General features: G+C 43.0%; 1 protein-coding gene across 1 annotated transcript in view; it reads right to left on the reverse strand.

The window, feature by feature from the left end:
• LOC139286802 (SH2 domain-containing adapter protein F-like) overlaps nucleotides 1-16,517 on the reverse strand; it is an 88,325-nt gene extending 71,808 nt beyond the window's left edge. The window contains exons 1-2 of the mRNA XM_070907723.1: nucleotides 16,005-16,517; nucleotides 66-198 (exon numbers count right to left, since the gene is read on the reverse strand). Coding sequence (XP_070763824.1) covers nucleotides 66-198; nucleotides 16,005-16,445 — 574 coding nt within the window. The 5' untranslated portion in view covers nucleotides 16,446-16,517. The remainder of the gene's footprint in view (nucleotides 1-65; nucleotides 199-16,004) is intronic.
• Between the last annotated feature and the right edge of the window lie 6,661 nt (nucleotides 16,518-23,178).

Here is a 23,178-nt window from a genome sequence, read left to right on the forward strand (position 1 = left end):
AGGGTGGATAGAGGTGGCAGGGTGACACAAAACTGAAAACTGATTGAAAGTGCGAAAGCATCTACCTGCCATCATCTTCTGGGCCTCGTATGGCTCCATGTAGCCGTCATTCTCGGTTGTCACTTTCTCCGTACTGGTCTGAGTGCCACCAGCCTGCTCAGCATCGAAAGGGTCCGCATAGTCTTCCAGGATAATGAGCTGCAGAAGAAAAATACAACAAGGAGAGGTGAGATGGAGGGAGGGAAAAAAGTGAAATAGCAAGAAGGGAATTCATTTTGTTGCTCTGTTGAACACTACGACATGGGTTACATGTCAGGAGAGCTGTATGACAGATACTGCTGTGGTCCAGGACGGACCAAGTGATATCCACGAGGCAGGCCAGGAGATAAAATGGAGAAACACATAAATAACACCCCACCTCTGTATGCCTCAGCACACCACCACAATGCCTCAGCTTTTAGCCTTACAGCACGCTCTCTGCTACTGCTGGCCTGCCTAATTATATGATAGCCCAGTAACAGGCCTACATTTCAAAAGTAGAGGAAAGAGGACCACAACTGCTCAACTTTCTTAAGAGAAACAATTTGGCAGATTTATGGTGAGCTGGCAGTGAGCCACGGCTAATTGCAGTCTTGCTCTTTTGCTGAGCATTTGGTGCAGTAGATGGCAATTAGGTGGACGTCCTGAGACCCAGAAATACAGCTTAAACCTTTAGGGAGCAGAGCTGTAGTCCGCGTCTATAGTGCCTTGGGGTAATATTTGTTTCCTTGAAATGTTTGCTACCAGGGCGCCGCTTCAAACATAAAGATCTTCCCTTTGAAAGAAAAATAAACTCCCATCAGAGCCATCTGTCCTCTCGGACATTGGATCTAATGAGGGGGTGTGACTGCAGAGGTTTGGGCCAGCTGTTATAAAATTGACTTTTTCTCTGTTGAGGCTCCTGACAGTCTGATCCTGCCAATCAGTGGGCAGAGGAGAAGGGCACCGCGTGTTCTGTAACTTGGCAACAGTTTAGGACAGGGTTTTAAACAAGTAAGGAAACGCTTATGCATACACCTAAGCAGGCATGTAAACACATACATGACTGGCACTACACCCTATGAGTCATGTGTAACAGGAAGGGATTTGTTCTCATTATAAACAAGCTCATCGCTCATCTGGTGGATGGGGTCGGGGTGGGGCAGACTGGAGGTGGACCGAGCCTCATGCCCGTCGTGCTGGGCCTCCACCTAGCCAGCTTTCCTGAGAACAACTACAGTCCATCTGCGCCACAGGGAGAGCGCACTTCCGAGAAGCTAACTCCATATGCAGGCCACCCTCGAGAATGCCACACACACACACACACACACACACACACACACACACCTGCCAGGCCTCAGGGAAGCAAGCAGAATGTATATATCCTTCCAACTTTGTGATGGCAGGTATATTCCTGCACAGAATGGATTACATGGATTAGGCAATAATAGCAAAGGAAGTAAGTACCACGGATATGTTTCATAGCAGCTACTGTGTGTTAAATCCGCCTTCTTCAATATTCCCTCTCCATCTGTTTTGGGGAAAATAACTAGGACTTTTTTTCTGCCACAGCATAATTATGGGTTCCTCGAATGTTTTGCTTCTGTGAATTCAAGCAGGGGGAAAAAATCCAATACAAACATTGTCCTGGTTTGTTCTTGTGCCACACAAAATATACACATTTCCCTCACAAGTTGAATTAAAATTCACCCATTCAGATAAGCAACATCTTTATGGATCCCAAAACTCTCTGCAAATGATGCACTACAGGCACAGTGTCATTACCATCTCGCACCTTGTTGCATAGAAACTCAGCCATCAGTAATCATAGCGTGTGCCGAACCCACCTCAGATACAGTCACTCCAAACACAGCCCAGACCTAAGAATAAGTAACCCTCACTAAAAAAAAACAACATATGAATCACCTAAATGGGAGGCCTAAATGAGGCCAGTGCCCATTTGACTGCGGTCCACATACTGTAGCAGAGTGGCTCGAGGTTTGAGACCATAGCCCATAAATGCTCCAAGGCTATATCTTACATTGTCTTCAGCAGCTCTAGTTGACAGAAGTAGTTTATATATTTGCCCACAATGAGGTTTTTGCAGAACTCACACCTTAAACTTCCAGCAACCTCTTCATGCACCTTCGCGAGCCAAAGGATGTTTTGGCATGTTTCAGGAAATAATGGCTCAGTCACTTATTGAGTTATGTGTGGAGCCACTCCAAGCACATGACATCATCTTTTGCCTTTCCTGTTGACATAATGTCGGACAAATAAAGGGCTGGGTATGTGATGAAAACCTCTGATTAGCATCAGACTGAGTGATGTGTTGGGATTAAATGCAATCACGGATAAAACCAAGGTTTGGATTCGAGACCCAAACACTACACTATGCTTGGCCTTTAGTTTGGGCCTGAAATGCAACAACCTTGCTGCCCACAAGTGGTTAATATTTATGGCTTGGAAATTTTGGTTTGGTAATGCTAAAGTAGCATGGTACTCGAGCGCAGAGAAGGTAAAATATTTCACTTGACCTCCAATGTTTTGCCATCCCAAACAATCAAAATCAGGCTAATTCAAAGTCTAATAGGCATGCTGGTGCTCCGAAAGCAAAACAGGAATCTGCAATCAGTCACAAGTGGCTCTTGGTTGTCTTTTAACATTCTGCAGCCTGGCTGAGGGGCTCTGGGATACAGTTTGTCATCATTTTAACTCCAAAATAATCTGTTGTGAAACATGTCAAGACAAGATGCAATTATACCACATTAGAAAGTCAAGATTTCTCACTTCAAATGCTGTTGGTCCGATTTAAGGAATACATCAACAGCTGTGAACATCTTGATTATGGCCCCCATGTCCAAACATACTTAAATACGGTTGCAAAGGCTTGTCCTCAAGCAGCTAACACTACAAAAAAAAAGGATTTACATATTACAGGCATGTGTATATTTAGCTCTGAGTTGGACAGTAAAAGCTCTTTTCAGCACCTGGCTCACTTTCCCATTCCAGTCAGCAGGGACAGTGAAGTTTTCTTTTCCCACCGAAAGCAAAAGTTAAGCTGATGACAAACAAGTTACCAGCCTGATTTCTGTTGAATAAAAATGAAACAAAAAGAAGTTGGTCATGGTAGAATGAAATGGCCTCTTGCTGTTTCACTTCCATTTTGAATGATTGGGCAAATCAAACTGCGTTACAACATAGCTGAACATTATGGCAGTAGTGTAGATAGATGACTAACAGGAGTTTGTTTGTTTAGGAAGTGTCTTTTTATCAAGGGGGATTTCAGAGCCGCATGGTCATCAGCTCCACCCTGTGTGTCATATTTTACAAACCAGTAATGTGTACATCTACAGTATTCTATTGTCACCCATTAGCAGGCAACACTGTTATTAATTCTAGCCTACACAGATCCTTTCTGGGAATCTGGGGATTTGAACCATCAACTATTTAGATCAACAGACTGCCTCCGTAAGGCACCATCACCCGGCCACTGCAGCCTCGTTCATGTTTGGGTGGAAGAGGTGGTTAATATTTCCAAATGGTTCCAATGTGTCCTTCCTGTCCCACTGCACTAATGACTACTCGACAGCAGGAGGAGCATGGCTTTGTGAGGAGAGGGGTGCTAGAGAGCGGCGGCGTCGCCTGGGGAAACACCATCTGCCTTGTGGCATGCCAGGGTGTGTCAGGACTGCAGCCAAGCCACACTTGTCATGAAAGCAAAATCAGCACTAGACTGCAGTCCCTCAATACATCAGGTCTTTCGCTAAGCCACGCTGTAAGCCTATATGAATCTCACAAAGCCACCTCACAGGCTTAGGCCATGTCTCCGTGGTAGCTGGGTCCTTTACTGGTCTGCAGCATAGAGAGAGCTCACTCAATTACTTTCATTCCACAGCTCAGATCCCAGGTTGGCCATGTCTTACACCTGCCAGAGCTCTGGCAGCTCGCAACCGAGACTTCTTGAAATGCACTGCGGCTCTCAGGCAATGAAGCTGACTTCAAATCAGTGGGAACAGAGGTGGGACATTATCGAAGGAGGGAGCCTATAACAGGCACCTGTCACTTTGGCTCAATGTTGCAACGATGCTAGAGGTTGCAGGATTACAATTCGACTGGGTCCCCGTCTTCCATTAGAAGTGAGAAAATATGGGCTGCATTTTTCCTCCTGCACTCTTAATGGAGGGAGAATGTGTTCAGCTGGCTCATCAGATTATCAGGAGAAAAAGAATACAAATTTCAGATACTGCATTAGTCTCTTTGTCTGCATTTTGAGAAAACTATGTGTACCAGAAGCAAATGCAATATAACAGCAGACTGATGATTTCACCAGATAAACACCTTTAGACATATACATAGGTTCAAATAAAGACTAGTCCTGCTGAATGAGTGCAGACAGGAGTATGATATTAATGTCATGGTTGGTCCAGGAAGGATTGAATGCGTCAGGAGCCAGTCAAGGTTGAAGCCCCCCTGAGACTGCCAGAAAAGTCAGCAGGCTGTAGAATGAGGGAGAGGGTGGAGGGGGAAAAAAAGAAAGGAGGTCTGACGTGTGTGATTTATGTCTCATGCCACGAGGGATTTCAGCCACTGATAACCTAATACAACTCAGTGCTTAGCAGCTCAATTGCATTAAGGCATTTCAAAAGGCTTTTTTGTGCTGCTATTGCTCTTTTGTTCTTCAGTGTAACAAAAAAGAAAAGATGCCGCTATTGCGAGGACAGAAAGCCACTTTAAAGAAGAGAGGAAAGAGAAGACTAACGATAAGGGGACACTTTTCTTTGTCTCTCCACAGAAGAGAGCTGCCATGAATAAAGTATATTTACTCCTGTTGAATGGAAAAATGTTCAAACGTTCAAGTAAAAAGACAAACTCAGCAAGCTAAGCCTTGTTGCAGTGCCTCTGTCGATAGCTCCTCCACCTTATCTTTGTCCGTAAACACAAGACGGATGCTGTGCGTGCAGTGCACAGTCATCCTACGATAACTTGGCCACAATTTTCTAGGAAGAACATACTGGGCAGAAATACTCCCTCAAGGCAATTTATTTAAGCAACAATGATCACAGCTACTCTGTTGATATAATGCAGTTACTATCAATAAGATACTTTCATGTTTCTAAGAAGCGAGCGCAAATGTGGTTACAATTCATTGCAGGTCCCTTGTGGAGACTGAGCCCTGCTGGGTTCTATATCTCCCAAAAAGATTATGCAGATGGAAAAACTGGCTTCACCTATAACAGGAGAGACAGTGCAGGAGTGTATTTCCCAACATACAGACCTGACATTAATGGAACTTTATTCAAATGTTTCCTAAGAAACACAGTTGCTGCTTGAGTTTCTGCCTCTCTGTGAGCTTGGATGAGTGATGTGCCTGTTCTAAAGGCCTACTTAGGAGTCTGCAGAGGTAGCTAATCAAATTATTATATTTGCTATAAAGACACCTTTCACAATCAGTCACAAGCTACTGCAGTCCATGCACCAATGAAGAGCACTTCACTTGAGATAAATAATAATTCTGTTTATTTCCAGGTATATTCATTTGCTCTGAATATACCTGGAAATAATGTAATTGGAGAATCTTTCAAGAGCAGAGACTGTGTTAGTAAGCATGCTCAACCAAACACACAAATAGTGATTTCACAGACAACATGATAAAAGCACACTCACAGAACATTTATGACATGATGATTAGTAGAAAAACAGAAAAGCCTCAAAAGTACATTTTCTTGACAGTTACCATTGGTACGCTCAGGATGTAGAGTCTACAGTATGTGCGACATAAACTGCACATGAATGTGCTCAGCCATCAGTTTCACATGTGTCTCCCTCAGCGACATCTGCCCTGTTCAAACAGCTCACTTCTGGCTGCAGACTTTATTTATTACACAACCCCCCTTAAAGATTCAGACCACACTAAATGTTGGTTCTTCTGATCTCTGCACTCTTACCCATGTGGGGCGGCTTTCGCACGGCAGCCGGGGTGAAGCCGGTTCTTTTAGCACAACTGATTTAGCCTGTTGGTGATCATGGTTTGCATGGGAATGCTTCCAGATGCAGCAAAACTGATACCATGCACCACACACATAGTGGAGTCAGAACAACACTGGATGGAAAGGGGTGTAAAACACATAATGTGCACCTGGATAGTCCCCACATTACCAATGAGTATAGGTAACTGTGCATTATGAGGCTTTCATGGTACCCATAGTCCAATATACTGTCGGTCATTGCTATTCAGTTCACTTATCTGTCATAATCTATTGTAGACACAAACATGGAAAGTGCACATAGGCCTTAACAAATCAGGTATGTGTGTACGTGAGTTGCACATGCGCGCACACATGGGAAATGGAGTGGACTAGGTCTCAATCAATGCTGAAGTAGGATGTCTAGTATTCATTCTCAGTGCTCATTCAAATCCAACTTTCCAAAAGACATTCAGTCTGTACAAATGAATACTCATGAGGTCCCAGACAGTTTAAAAAATCCTTAGAACCGACGAGAAGTTACAAATGGGATCATCTCCTGCCATTTTAACTTGCTTCTGTGACAGTTGTCTTTCTTATTGTAAAACTTATAGCATCAAATGTCTGTCTCTCACAGTACCAGAGAGGTCTTTATGTCAGGGTAAATAAATACCTACAATTGATTAAACCATCTGTCATATAGTCATGACAGCGTCACATTGACAGAAGAGAACATATGCAGCTGTAAATGGAATTTGCATCATATTTTCGATGACTATCTCTTTTGCTACTCGAGCTTCACAGGATCGTTTTATACGGGGAAACTACCTGTGTCTTCCACTGTATCCTCAACATCCCTGAGCAGCATTCTGTCCAGACACAGCTGGACTCACCAACATTGGATCTTTTGCCTCTCTTTTCCCTTTAGTATCCTTTGGTAAACACCAATACACAGTTTAACAGAATCCCATCACATAATTTCTGGAGTTATCTAATACTGCGTCCGTAGTGCTGAGGCCTTGTGTTGATGTTATTATTTGCCCCAAAGCACCTTTAAAAGCCATTAAGAATACACTGTAGCATCCCAAAACGCCCCTATACCCAATTTCAGCCCTCAGACACAGAATGCAAACATTACACTGTACTTTTAGTTATATTTAACACACAACACCCCAGTCCAGAATTTACCTCGAAAAAAAAACAATGCAATCACATAACAATTATATTAATCTGTCTTAAAAGTGTTGATAAGTGCCTAATTGTCTGTTCTCTACTGTACGATCAATACGCTGTAAAGGCTAAATATAGGCCTATATATAAGTAGGTGTGTGTAAACGAGTGTCAACAAACAGTTTAAACTGCTCTTGGAGAAAAGTAGATGCCCCGCTCGTCCATTCTTTTCTATACTTGAACAAATCACCCACTCCTTTCACAATTTTAAGTAGCTAAATGTGTAACCTCACTTTTCAATAAATCCCTACTCTGGCTGCCCTCATCTCCTGATGAATGACTGCATCTTCCTTTAGCACCCAAGGCGGTGAAGCACAAAAAGCACCCCAACTTGTCCCTAAGGACCTCCCTCATTGAAACACACTCCACACAGCCACTTAAGGCCTCCAGTGGAGAAAGGAGAGGAGGCAGTGAGTTGCACCCTATGAAGGTGCTCTTAATATGCGACAGATATTCAAGATTAAGTACTTGACGACACGCTTGACAAAATCCAATTTCCTTCCACTGCCCCCATCCCTCTGTGATAGATTTATTGGCAGTGTTTCTGCTACATACAGTTAGTGGTGCGGCACACAAGTCGACAATAATTCAGGTGCTACAATGAAATGTTGGAGTTTTATAAAATATTATAATCCTATGCCCGTGTGAACAAGCGATTTGTCCTCAACATGGCCTACACCAATTTCCCTCATCACTGCAGTTACAATTATTATGAAGACACTGATTTGTTTTTTAATTCAAGAATGAGACATGAGGCTGAAAAAGGGAATAATAACGCTGTTTGCATGCTGACACATACTGTAGACATGCAATTCACTCCCATGTGATGCTGCTGCCACAGCACGCAGGCACAAAAACTATTGTTTATCATCATTGTTTATCAGCTCATATAAGATAAAAACTGACACAATTAGGAAAGTAGGGCTTCATGAAACAACACGAGCAGATCCACTGGGACGGAGGCTTTGATTTCGGGAGAGTGATTTATAGAGCAGGGAGAAAAACAAGCCGCAGTCAGGCTGTAAACAAAGATACAGATTTCGAAGTGAGGACATCTTGATTGAAGCTGGAAGCTCTGTGGCCTCAGATAGCCTCTCTGTGGTGAGGATGCACTGAGGTCCCTGCACGTCCCCTACACTGACAATAGAGCGAGCGCGCAGGGTGGAGTCCCATACCACTGCTGCGTGGCTCCCCACCTCTCTGAGCAGGATAGCAAAAGGCTAGAGAGGCTATATTAGGAGGGGTGAGGGACAATCACCAGTCTGTTGCCACAAAGAGCCCATAGTGGAGCACGCAACAGCTATGTGCCGTCACCATTTGTCACTATTTCCGACATCTAGATTGCTCATGTTGAAACAGCTGGGAACATTAACCCTGCTCATATTTTAGCAAGCAAGCAGCAGCCAGAATACCCAGCCTACACAGAGGGGCGAGCACAGACTTGTCAAGTTAAAAAGGGAATGTCACCAAGTTGTAAACACTTCCTGCCAGGAAGGGAGTACTTCCTTAATCCTGGAGCAACCAAGCCATTCCTTATTTTCCACCAAACAACTGCAGATAGTGGCTTTCTTTCTCTACCCATGTTCCTATCACAATAACAGCTCACTTTAACTGTAAGAAATAAAAACAGTCAAATATGACCTCTTGTGGGTAAATCCTATCTGAGCAGCATTACAACAGACTCCAAAATGATTTTGTAAACTCATTTGTCATTCAGAGAACGAAATGCAATGAAAGTCTGGAATCCCACTAAGAAGAAATGGAAGTGTGCAGCTTCCTGGTGGGCACTCAGATCACAGGGCAGCTCTGTTTGCAAGACGGAAGTCTGGCTGCCTCCTGCAGTGTGACACAAAAACAACAGCCTGCAGTCACACACACTCTCTATGATCTCAACAGTATACTATATTTTGATGCAAAAAACTATTTGGTTACAGTTGGAATTTGCATAGTTTTTATGCAGGGAGGGCAGAAGTACTGATTTCCAATGTGTCATGCAGATTCTCCCTTTGTGCCTCGGATGGCATGCAAGCTTAGGGCTCAATTTGTTTCCTTTTAATCAGTGTGTGACGATCTGCCTGCCCACCAGGACTCCCTCCTTCTAGACTCAGCTCCACACACACTGTCATTAAACAAAACAGAGCCATGTGTCTACAACTCCCAAGCGACCAGAGCTGCAGCACTAGTCTGCAGGCTAATTGTGACCTGGTGGAATCATGTGACTTACGTTCCGGTGCAAAGCTAGAAAAAGCAAATCGAGCAACAAACATAACAGACTCCGTCGGGACTCTTTAAACTGCAGAGAAAGCTCCCAGATGGAGGGGAAGAAGAAAATAAGCAAACAATGGCTAAAGGGCATCATTTCCAAGACCCATAACTTTCAAGCACATGTGGTGGGATGGCTGTATATAAAACCTAACCAAGACTAGTTATTACATTCAATGATGCAGGATCACAGTGCCGTCATGTAAATGTGATAGGATTTGTGGATTCACTAAAATGATATCTTGATGAAAAGCTGAACCTTTCAGTGCTCAATTGAATAACCATTACATTATGGCTCCCAGTGCGTCCTCCGCTACAGGATGACTTCATCCTGCCCCAGAGAGGCAAGGCTTAAACATGTGCGCTGTTAGGCTCTGTGCTCCTTCCTTCCTTTCAAAGTGCCCTTCCAGGATTCTTGTTCAGGTCACAGGAATCTGCAGTGGTGCTCTTTTGTCAAGTCAGTGAAGCATAAAAAAATGTAATATGAAATATGTTTGGCATGAAAAGAACAATTTGTTGTGTTCTGAGCTGTGAGCAATTGAAGGGGAATATCTTGTAGTCTTGAACTAGCCGGGGTAACTGAGAAATTCTTTAGATGCTTAAAATAGTTCAGGAAATGCGTGGCATTCTTTGACACCTCAGTGAAGAGTGGGTCAAACTGGAAACTAAAATCTCACAATAATGCCTGGCACTTCATGCCAACAATATCACACACTTTACTGTTATGTGACATAGCAACGCACTGTCTTAGTTATTTTACACAATTTATCATAATTATCAAAATAAATATCTACTTCCTTAGAGATGTGAGTCACAATCTTCCCACCACTGACGGTAACTAATTTGTCACTACTGAGCGTGATTAAGAAAAACAACAGCTGCACAATCCAAGACATGATGCACAACACAGCTTTCACACCAATCTGTTGATTATTTCAACCTGGGTATCACTTTGTCGCAGCAGTGGGAAATTACTTCAAATCATTACAGTTAAGGCTATATAATATTCCAATTATGTATTCACTCTGCTCCAGATGTGTAAAACAGTTAGTTTAAAATAATCTGAGCAAGAAAATATCACATTGTGTCTAACACTATGACTTTTACTCAGCCAAAGAGCACAAATAAGCAGGTTTGTGTAACTGTGGAGCAACAAGGGCACATCCTGCAACGCTACAGCATGCAGTCGGGCCTGCTATCAACCTTACCAGTCTCCGTCTGATACAGAAAGGTAGGGAACTGCACTTACAAGCAGTGCTATAACAAAACATGATGGGCTCTGATGTTTTCATCCATTTTCTGGCTCCCTGAAGAAAACCACTCTCACAGACCCAGGTGATATTGACGCCCGTGCTTGACATTTCTCCTATCACTGGCAGGGATGAGAGCGTGAAAGGCCGGTGGGATGCATTTATAAAACTCCACTGATGTCTGGAGTGCCGGGGTGGAAGGCCAAGCGAAAATATTCAGGTTGTGGGGAAATGAAGCAGAGTCGAGTTCAGCCATGCTCTACAGGCGCTGTAATCTGCAGGCCAGTCAATCAAGCTCGATCTACCCACACCAGAAGACTGTAGCTTGGAGGGTGTGTCTGTAGAGGACGTAATTCAGGTCTTTCACATACTGCGGTGCACCATCTCAAGTTCAATCTGATCAGCACACATCAAAATGGACTCAAAAGTATGCAATGGACAAAAGGAAGGCCTTTGAATGGTCTAGCATTCATTGAATGAATTTGACATATTTATTGCTACTAAATACAATGCCAGGGCAGGCGGCTACATGTGACCTCTGACTAACCTGCATGTTGCAGTTTGGTACAACAGTAAAGACAGCACATTTGCCATGGTTATAGATGCTCTCCATACTCTGCTACTGAGAAATGTTGATCAGATTAAATGGGTCACACCTGTTCTGTCTTCTTTATTGTATTCGCATTCATATTAACTCGTCACTTGGTTAGATTTTCGCAGCATATCAAGAACAACAAGATAAAACACCTTAACAGTTGTAACACTAAATGCTTCATCATCTTTGCTATAGTCTGATGTGTGGAAAGGTTACAGATTGCATTGTATTATTGCATTATTGTAATGATATATGCCTGCATTTTAAATAACATAAACTTACAAAAGACAATCTATCTTTTCTAAGTTTTATAACCCAGCTAAATTTAAAAATGTAATATGTGGCAAATGGGCCAAGCAGCTGAAGCATTCATCTTCAACATACTCAACAGGGCAAACAAGCCATTTAAACATAAAAAGGGAGAACGGTCCTCATAAGGGAACATGTGTGAATAACAATAACTAGGTTTGACCTCTTTAAAAACTCCAGAAACAGGATATGTAGGATTTTAGAGGGGTCACAAAATGTACTAGAAAGACTTAAGAGAGCAAAAGAATACCTCCATTGTAAAAGGTTGTAGGAGTGGTGACAAATTAAAAATGGCAGAACATCTGTTCAAGCAGAAAAGGGCTATGTATATTTCTAAACCCAAAGAATTCAGGAAAAGTGGATTTTTTTTCCAGGACTCACAGTTCAGGAGTTGTTCAGTCAATCAGTTCTTCTTTGACCTATAAGGGCTATCTTTCCACAGAATATCACTAAAAGCTGTGGACTGATTTTTGAGATATCCTCCTAACTAACAAAGAAACAAACACACAAAAAACATAACTTTCTTGGCGGAGATAACAATGGTTTTCCACCTCTAGCATAATCAATTGAAATGCTGAGCGAGGTCTTGTAAAAAGGTGCATGGACGGGGTGTAGGAAAATAAGCACAGAGGAAATGTATCGAGCTGCCTGCCTCTGGTGGCTGCACAACAACTGTCTGGGCTTCTGATCAGACTGCAGGGTTCTATAGATAGATAAACCGGCTCGTAGGATCACTCAGTCAAAGGGACCCCGAGCCATGAAGGGAGCCAATGTGAGATTGGAGCAGCAGTTTCCCAGGTGCACAGACAGATACTGATGATGACGGGCCGCACTTCACAAGGATGCCGCAGCCTGTCAGCTCTGCGCTGCTGCTCTTGTTTACACATTTCCGAGTGGAGCCCGTCATCACTTTCGCGTGTCCTTGAGAGAAGTTGGGTTAGTGCTGAGTAGAGCGATGAGCTCGGCGATGAGGCCTTTAATTAGCACCGAGGCAGGATGATAATTGATCATCTCCCTCAACTCGCTCTACCATGAAGGGCTTGGCATCATTAAAAAGAAAACACATCACAATCCCTTGAAAACCACAAGTAGCAGTCTGCATCAAAATAAAGCTCCATATGAAGAGTGCAACTCCAAACGTGGATAAAAACCCTCTGAATAAACTGACGCCTCTTGATGATGATTGCCGCAGAAATCAACACAGAATGGGAACACTGTGAGATGAAATAGGACATGAAATTGTAGCAGATACATTATATTTTGTATATGCATATTAAAACTGTCTTGCTTTCCTCCCCCATGGAAGCCTGGTGAATAGAAATGGACAGGGGAAGATTCACTTAATGCTACTATTGGCATTTCAGGCATTAGGTAAACAGTGATATCATTAGCATTCATGAGTCAAGTAATTAAAACATCAATGTAACCAAGCAGTGCTGTTAAGACACTTGTGAGCTCTTTGCTCAGTCTCCAGCTATCAACATTTAGTGCAGTTAGAAAGACAACAGGGTTTCTGTGAAGCTACGGGCTCCATTTACTATCATACTGATGTCCATGTATCTGTGTGTGTTTGAGCTACAAGCCAGAGATGCACTTTTTTTTTTTTTTTTTAAATCACTGTCCAGATGTATCTTTCTTAGTTTGTGAAAAAGAAAATTGGCTGAGAAAAGTGGCAATAAAAACCATTTCAACATGAAGCATCCCCAAACAAGAACACATTGTGAACTCATTACACTTTCAACCTTTCAACACTTGCCTGGAGGGAGAGTATCTGAAACAAACTGCAAACAGAGCATCCTCCCACAGAGACTGTCGAAACAAGTGTCTATATATAATGGGACAATCCTACATTAATGGCTTTTTATAAATCGTCACCTGGAGAGCTCCTCTAACAGGGATTTACAAACAATTATCATGGCCAGCCACAGTTGGAAAGAAAATCCTTCGCTTCCAGACAAACTGTAATCCCCACAAAAGTTTGAACATAAACATTGTTGACACACAAAGCAACAGTGTAGTTACTCAGGAGCATGGCGACTCATTTGAAGGGTTTTTTTCTGCAATTTAGTCATCCAATATTTTAAAAATGAGATACATAATGAGATGAATTTGTGTACAGGCTCTTGTTAAAAACTCGACATTGAAACAAAACACATGTTACAAAGGCTGCAAGGCGACATGTTTGTATGAAGGTGTTCCTGCTGCAGGCTTCCCTTTCCTCCTGAAGGCATCAGGTGACTGATAGCAAGTCATGCGGTGAAAGCACTCCACTCAGCACAGCGTAACAAGTGTAAAACCGACAAAGTTCTACAAAACCAAATTAAGGCTTATTGATTACTGCCATGGATTATACAGCACACACAATTTCCAAGTCTGTGGAAGCCTTTTTTTTGTTTTAAATACTCTACACGATAGATGGCACTCTAAAGCTGGCACACCAGTACAAATACCACCAGTCTGCTGAGAGTGTACACCACCATGGAGAGTTTGAAGAGGAGGGACAATCTGGGACGACGGGGACAAAAAAAACCCCTCACCAATGTTATCTATTTTCCATCAAATGTCCCTCTCCACTGCTACACCATTTCTATGTAACCTTCAGCACCTGACAAGAAACCTTTAAACCCTTCTCTCAACATATTGCTTAAGCCCACCAGCTGTCAGCACTGATTTAGCTTGTCCATAACATCATTCATACTGGTAGGTGTGAGGTATCTAAACTATATTCTACAATCATCTGCCTGTCTGTTGAAGCCATATGTGCACATGAAGAGGGAGAGAGGAGGGGCAGAGGCAACTGTATTCCTGACTGGGGGAGATCCAAATAAGCTTCAATTAACATGAGACAACTATAATCTGTTTAATCAGCTTGAACAGCTGCAGTGGCTGGGTGAGAATTGTAAATTCTGGTTTCCTGCTTGTTTTTCTGATAACACATAGCGGTATGATTATTAAACCTGCATACCAAGTCCATGAGGGATGCTGGAAAAAAAAACAGTGGCTGACAGTTTGGGGAAACAAACACTGGCACAGAAGATTTTATGAGCTTCACACAGTTCCTGAACTTTGTGTTGAAGGCATATGGGAAATATAGATGACAGTAACAATGTGTGATCAAAACTGGGGCAGAAAAAAGCGCAGTCTTCCTTCATGCAACCCTCCTCTGACAGGTTGCAGACACTGTGGAATACAAATAAAAGTGTAACCAAAAACCAACTGTGAACTCGCCACACGTCACAAGACAGGTGCCAAAGCAAACAAGAAGGGGGAGGAAGTAACGTGAAAGCGAAATCAAGATGACCCACACAGACGCAGTTGTGATTGAGGCGTGATCCGAGAAGGAAACAGTGGTGCACAGTGTGTATTTTCACAGGGGCCGTGCTTTCTCCTCTGTAGACCTACGCAGACACTGAAACATTCCTCAGCATACGGTATGTTCTCAACCCCACTGACACCGAACATCTCTGGTTTCTCCAAATGAACCCAGTGTGTGTGAATTCCTGAGCAGCCTGACATGACAGTGTGCTCCAAGGCACAGCCTCTCCACATTCACTTTGTGCTGATGAGTGTGCCACCAGCTCCCTGCATAAGCCACAACCTCAAAGGTTAAAACAAGGCAGGAGGCTTGTGTTGTCATATCCAGAGGACTGTGCCAAGAGAGGCTCAAATTAGAGCCATATATCCATAAACCCATCACAAGTAATTACCCCCCAAGGCAGCAGGCATCACTGCAAAAAGAACATTTACTAAATTGATCTGTCTAGTAAAAAAAAAAAAAAGATTAGATTAAAGTTCAATTAGTGGCACTGTGAATAAGTCTAGATCACACTGCTGCTCGGGAATAAGCTGCAGATGGAGGCGGGAACAGCCAGCAGAGCAGAGTTTGCCAGCACTTTACAGCAAGTTAACTGTCACAAAGTAAGCAAGAGATCACCGTTGCCACAGTTCAGTATCAAAAAGGCATATCTGCTCCGATATTGAGCCGTGTGTCAACACAGGGCACAGCCCGCTTCCTCCGCAGCACTCCCTGTAGCGCAGGTTAGTTATTAGACAGAGGTGGATGTCGCAACTGATGTGGACGGCCGTTGCGCGGTAGCGATAACAAGTTCTGCCGGTTGAAACGATTCATTCCTTACAGGAGTAGGTCAAGTGCTTCATAAACACACCATGTTTTTTATTTTTAAAAAAACACAGGCACCAGTTTTATGTGAAACAATTTTAATTAAGTGATTTAATTTTGCGGAAATTTTATTCTGAGGCTCAAATGTAAATGTTTATAAACGAGAACAACCGCTTTTAGTTTCTTTGGGGTTGTAATGAGGGAAATCCATCCTATAAACAAACAGACTAATGTTTGGACTAAACTTCACCCACCTTCTCCTTGTTGTCGTGGTCCGAGGGAGGTGAAGTGGGAGATTTAACACTCCCTACAGCAACAGCTTGGGTGACTGTGACGCCGCCGCCGCCGCCGCCTGGAGCTGGGCTGCTCTTTTCGATTGTTTCCACCTTGATAAGTCGGTGTTTCGGCGACACGTACTTGATATCCGGAGACCCCACAGTGTTCAAGCTCGAGCCGAATGAAATATTTCCACCTGGAGTGTACGGGTCCTCGAAGTCCAGCTCCTTTTGTAGTTTGTACGCAGCGAGGATGTCCGGCTGAGCGGGGCTGGGGAAGGTGGCCCCGGAGCTTGTTTGTTGGAAGCCAGGCGCACCGGGCACACCGGTGTGACAGTGTCTGTAGTCCGGTTTCGGAGGCGCCGGAGGGGGTGCTTTGGTAGTTTTGAATCCTAGGTGCTCCTTGAACCACTTGGCCATGCTGCCAGTGCATCGCTCTCAAGTCAATGAATGTAGTTTAGTTCCACCTTTCCTGCCAGCGGAGCCCGAGTCTGTTCGTCAAGTGGGATCCCCGGGTCACCCGCGGCCAGCCGACCGGTGTCGGAGCGTGTCGCCGGTCTCGTGAGACTCCCGTCGGTCCGGACAGGAGTGCGCGAGCAGGAGGGGGAGCGCGGCCACAGGCACTTTCTGACTCTGTCACTCACCGCCCGGCTGCTCTCCACGTCAGGTTTCCAGACTACGCAACATGGGAGCGCTTGTGCAAGAGGAACACACGCCCCCCACAACCTGCCCTCCCTACCTGAGAACATTCACTGCCACCTACCGGACCTCCGAAACTCCGCTGACTGTTGACTGCTGTGGATGCCAGTCCCCGCTGCATGAAGGCGTCTTTTGTTTAAGTAAAAAAAGAAAAGATCTGATGAGACTCTTGTCTCAGGGTGAGGGCTTTGGTGTTATATGCAGAATTAATAAATATAGGCTATCTGGGCTGCCAGCAGTAGAGGAATAAAATGATTACAAGTTTTGGTCCTGTTATTTTGCAAGTTTCTTAGACCCATTCTTGGAACTTAACTTCAAACTTAAGTTTGTGAGTCAGTACCACAGTATGATTTAAATCCTCAAGTATAGCTCATTGTATGGTTTTTGCTGCATTGAAATACCAGTAAAATGATCCACTAAAACGGATCAGGATGGTTTTAAAAAAAAAAGTACTCCTCTCCAGAGTTATATTACCAGACATTTAGCATGTGAAAAAGTAATACAACTTTTTGCTTAAAAGCCCTTCAGGTCAACATTTTTTCCACCAACAGGACTCAAGGGTAGAGTGTCTTTTGCTCATTCTCAGTGCTCTCATGTCCAGATGGCCACTGCAGACTGTTTTAATTGCAAATTGCATTGCAAATGACCAGTGGAAAGGGATGCTGGAGTCTACATTAACACTGGGCACTGTTCAAGTTCATTACACCAATCCACGAGTAGAGGAGGTGAATTGTTCAAAGCAACAATGCAAGTAAACATTTCTCTCCAAGGTGTCTTTCAATCTCTTTGACGCAGAGGGTCAGGGGTTCACATGCTAAACACTAATTGCCTTTGCAATCAGACACCAATTCCATCCCAAATCCCATTTCCCCTCCCAGAGAAACACTCCAGCAACAGTCTGCATTAACAGGAGTCATGGCTGCAGTGCAGCGGGTTTTTATGAAGCAATATTTCTTTTTAATAACACCACACACACAGCCTTGAGCAAGTCACAGTGTACAGATCAGAGTTTAACCCTGGCAGGCCCCTGGGAGAGACAACTCCATGCTCTAGAGATCAAAACAAAATCTATTATTTCTGTCCTGAAATCCTGCCATCGCTGCACTTTGGGAACGTAGAGAGAAATTTGACCAGTGCAATTTCCCTGCGCTTTATAGGAATAATTTCACCCCGCAGCCAGGACATTAATCTAGTGCATTATACATAAAAGCTTTAAAAGAAAAAAAAACAAGCAAAATGGGTTCAGACGCTCCTTAGTTTATTGCAGCTCTGGTTGTTTTTGTTGCCAATTCTGGGGAAAACAATCTCTCAGAACAAAAAGAGAAAGGCCGTTCCAGCTCACACTTTACATGATATATTTTAGGGCTGTAATATACATACTGTAGGTGTACCTACACAGTGGCACATTTGCATGCACACAGGATGTGATATAAACATTGCAGGTTCTGCAGGGTAATAGCCTGTCTCATGTTGTAGGTATTAAAGGATCAGTGGTGGGCAGGAGCAGGTGTGTCATTCAGGTTACTGAGCTTGACTCACATCACAGATCTTTTATTGCATTGCTACAATTGCATTCGCCAATTTCCTTCCGGCTGCTACCACTGACACCCTTTAAAATGCAAATCCTGTAATCCAGCACCTCATAGGATACAAATAGTCTCTTAAGTAGCCTACGCAGGCAGATTGCCTGCCAGGAGCAATTCATGGAGAAATGTATAGGATTCTGCTTAAGTTATCATACTTAAAATGATAAGAGAGGTATTGGTAGTGTATTAGCACAAATTGTCCATACCTCTCTCACAAGATAAAAGAAAAACATTTAGCAATGGCAGGTGGTGAGTGCTGGCTTGATACAGAATTATCAGGTACATCATCAGTGTTTCATCAATGCCCAAAGTTGTAGATGTCCACTCTGGTATTTAGAAAGTCCTTTGACACTATGGACTTGACAGACCAGTCTGTAAAAATTTTCCACATGCAACCTGTTAGCTGCTCTCCTTTCAAGCTGCATGTCTTAATAAACTATCAACAACTAGCAGGTTGCAGATTCTGAACAAACTGTCTCTCCACATGTGTGTCAGTGATAGGGATGTCGGCATGTATATAGTAGGAATTTATTTTTTTTAAAAGCATGACATTTACTGAGTTCAGATAAGATGACAGCTTATGTTTGCTATAGGCGAATGTTAATGCCTTCAACAGTCGCTGCACAGCTCAAACGTTTGACATGCTGCGCAAGACACGAGTTTATTTTCCTCTTTAAGTCCGTTGAATCTGGGGTTTCTCGCAGCTGAAAATAACTCCACAGCAGGACCAGGTAGTGCCAGGGTGAGGGCTGAGAAATCAGAGAAACAATTTAACCCTATATTTTTAGGGGAACTGTGAGCTGTATTCCTCTCTGCAGTCCTCTTCTAAAGATCTATTTCTATTCTAACCCTCTACTTTGTAGTGCATGTTATATCACCACTGTATTGGTACGTTTTATCAGTTATTGCATGCTCTAAGCTCACTTATTTTCGTTATTGTAATGCCTTGTTTTCTCTCCTCAGCAATTCAGCTACAACTGTGCACTGCTTTCTGCAGAATGCCTCTGAATGTCAAAATACTTCAGCAAAACAGTATTCATGGGCTGTAAAACTGCAAAACCACTGTGCCAGGCTGCTGGTAGAAGTGCCAACTGGATATTTAACAGCTTTCATTGTAACATTAACGTTTTTTTTCCTCTTGCGTTTTTAAACAGACCCTCACACTTTTGATTTCTTAGGCTTTAGGAGAAGCTGAAAATCAATTACTGTATGTGACTAAAATTCATTGAGCAAATAATGCAAAGAAAAGAAATAACTTGACAACCAGGTAAATATTCAACTGATAGGTTTCATCCTCCGTAGCTGCAATATTTACAGTTTGTGGCAGCAGCAAGTAAACTCTCTTTTCATAATTTACTTTATCTGAATCTCTCTCTCTTTCTCTCTCTCAGACACACACACACACACACACACACACTTTTCTTTGCTTTCTCCTTTCCATCACGCCCACATCACTCCCATGGACACACACACACACACACACACACACACACACACACGTAAACGCAGACATGTCCTCACCACCACGGGTTATTTTAATGTATTATGTTTTTAGTGTGATTCTGATTCAGGTCTTGTAAGTCATCCAAATGCTTCAAACTGTGCTCTTTCTTACACATCAATTATTTATCCAAACATTTATACCTGGTTTGGTAAACATACAGTATATCCACACTCCAGTGGTCTCCATGGAAACATGCTCAAGCGATTTAAGAAGCTGCTGGACATTCAAAGTCAAAGCTACAAAAGATGTGTGCTTTGCATCAAATGCTTTTCCCCTCCCCTGTCATTCAAGCAGGTGGTTTTTGATTTGGTTCTCTGTGCTGATTGGATGAAACATCTGGAAACGTGTAACTGTCTCCTGTCTGTCAACAATCACCAAGGTCCTCAAGCAGGGAAATCAATATCTAATTGCTCAAGTAGACAGCAGAAGACTCTGGTTGCACTGTGAAGCTCCCACTGTGAATGTACTACTGGGAATAGCGTGAACATACAGTAAGTTGAGGCAGCGCTGATAAACAGGAAGCATGCTCAACAAAACCTTCCGGCATTAATGAAAGCTGAATAAAGAATCATTTTCCGTCCATTTCTCCCGTGTTGCTTCAAATGCCAGTTATCTTACCTTTTATGGCACATAATGATCATTGCAAAGATGTCTGTTAGTACCAAGTTAATTACGCTCTAGGTAACCAAATGTTAGCTTTTATCATCAAGCATGCACACGTTCAGGCTAAGATGTCTGATGACTTAAAAACCCCTCATTAACCTGTCCTCTGTGCACTATCTACACCTCCACCTCATGACTTACATGGGTGTTTTAAAGAATTAATGGATTTTTAAGCATTTACTTTGATCATCCAGTCACTCTATTTCATTGAAAGCGTGTGCATGACATTTCAAACACAAAGTGTGCACGAGCATCACTCAAACAAACAGTAAACAGTCAGTATAAAATTGTTATACATGGTATCAACACAAAACATACACAGTACAGGTTAGAACACTATGTAATATTTTAATAAAGCCATGTTACCCTGTGTTTGAGCCTGTGTGTGGATCAATCCTCCCCATTTCTTCAGTCTTACTGCATAGCTTTGTTTGCTTTCCCATGCCTGTCAATCAAAGCCCAGGCTGGGATCTTAAAAGCTAGCTCCTTTAGCTTCTCATCCAGCTACTGTGTGGCTGTCACCTCTGCTTGTTCCAGAGAGGCTTGCCACTGCAGAGATGAAATGAAGTATTAATGGCCGCCTCTGCTGTGAAGGAGGACAAGGACAGATTACTAATCTGATTTATGTGTGTGGTCTCCCCATCTGCCCGGATGCAGGTGCGCATAGATATGAGTTAAACGTACATTTGCTGTTTTATTACAGACTTTGATGGCGACAGTGGAAGCAGGTGCAGTATATTGCAGTGTGGCGAGGCCCGACCCCTGTCTAGTGGAGCTCTATATGTGTCTTCTCCCTGAGTTGGTACTTCTATTTGGCCAAGGAATTAATTAAAACTACACTACTCGGATAGTTGCCTTTTGATTTATATGTCAGACCTATAGCATAGATCCAGGCTGCGATGGCCTACTTTTCTTTTTATGGAATTATTCAAGGCATTTCTCTGGTACTGCTAAAATATCATTCCTCACACTCTTGAATCATGAAATGCTGTTATTGCCGGGTAAACAGAGCATCTGCAGGCTGGCTCAGTGAGGGAATAGATCTAATCTCAGGTGTTTGATGTTGGCCGAGTGTGACCCTTCCTCGGCGGCAGCTTCTCCCTTCTGGGAGTCCCAGCTCTGGGCAGTCCTCTGATCCAATCTTGTCTCACTGGACTCTCCCTCTTGTATGCCTTTTGCAGATCTAACAGCATGTAACAGTGAAACTTGCCGCCTTGTCAATTATTTAGGGGATGCATCTCTGAATCTTCCTAAATATTTTCTGCTGGTCTTGGTTTAATGATTCTTCTGTCGCTCTCCAGTGGAAACCTAAAATGTGTTGGCAAGGGAAGCACTCCAGTCGACATGTTACCTTTTGAACCCGGCTAAGTATGTCACCCAGTTTGATGGAATCCACACCGTCAAAACCGTGCAAAAAAAGGATTTACTGCCTATTAACTGGGATCCAAGTGTGTAGTTGGAATGCTTAAGATGCTGCAAGCCCTTGCTGTAATTGAAGCAGAACATTTGGCATATATCCTGAGTGGTTTATGGCCTTGACGAAGAACATGAAAGGATACGGCACAAATGAAATGCTGACGTAGAATTTCTAAAGATGGACCACATATGTAAATCGTGTTTGTGCAAAAAATATATAACAAATATCAATCCTGCAGTTGAAGTGGAGGACAAGATGTATTTTTCAGCCTTTTGCTTTCTGTGTTAATTAAAGTTGTATTCATGGAGATTACTTGAAGAATGACAGTTGTTTAGTACCATAGTTAGGGATGTGAGTGTGTTGTGTGTGTGGCTATGATGGATCAGAGCAGCACGGTTCACAAGCCTGCCTCTTTACTCAGTATGATACAGCCAAGGGCCTCTGACCAATGAAAATTTACTGCTAGCGATCATCTCTCCTCACTGTCCCTTTGTAATGCACTGCTGGTATGCAACGCCATATTTTGACACCACATGGGGGGGTCGAAATATCCTCAGACATCGGCTGAGCTGACAATAGATTTGAATAATGCTATGCTGAGGTGATATTTTTTTTTTTTACGTAAATTGTCATGGTCATTATAGGGTCCTTTCAAAATGTGTCATATAACTTCAAAACTCTGAGTTTGTTTTTGTAAAAGTAAAAATGTGTTTAGTGTTTCTAAAATGCAAGATTTTCCCCCAGTAGTAATAAGCATCTACATATCTTGTTTTTTCTCTCCCTCCGGTGCTCGCATCAACAAAATGATTATTATGTCGGTCATGCTTCACCTTGAATACGATTTCATTATTCCAAAGCACAATTACCAAAGTGAGAATTGCCAACAGTTAAACTCATATTGATTGCCTTGCTGGAGGGTACGGTGATTGGATAACCCCCCCATCGCACCTATCCTCATTTTCTTTTTCATTTTAATTTTAATTTCTAATGTATTTCTCCGACAAAGAAAGTCTCCAACTGTGCAGGTAAATTGCGGCTGGTGTACGATAAGGTGAATTTGGCAATCTTAAAAGCTGGTCTCATAGCTGGTCTATTAGTGCCAGTCTTGTGGTTGACAGTGAAACAGGCTCCCGGGCTCCAGGCGTATATACTTTAGAGGGGGAATTTTGCTTAATGGCGGAGCCGCAGAGAGCTGTAAAGAGCCGGAGAGAGTCTCTGGGCTGTTTCTCATTGAAATACTCTGTGCTGCAATTTTGGGGGGCTGTAAAAGAGGTGAAATGTTAC

Source organism: Enoplosus armatus, chromosome 1 (genome assembly GCF_043641665.1).
Source record: "Enoplosus armatus isolate fEnoArm2 chromosome 1, fEnoArm2.hap1, whole genome shotgun sequence".
Lineage (NCBI taxonomy): Eukaryota > Metazoa > Chordata > Actinopteri > Centrarchiformes > Enoplosidae > Enoplosus > Enoplosus armatus.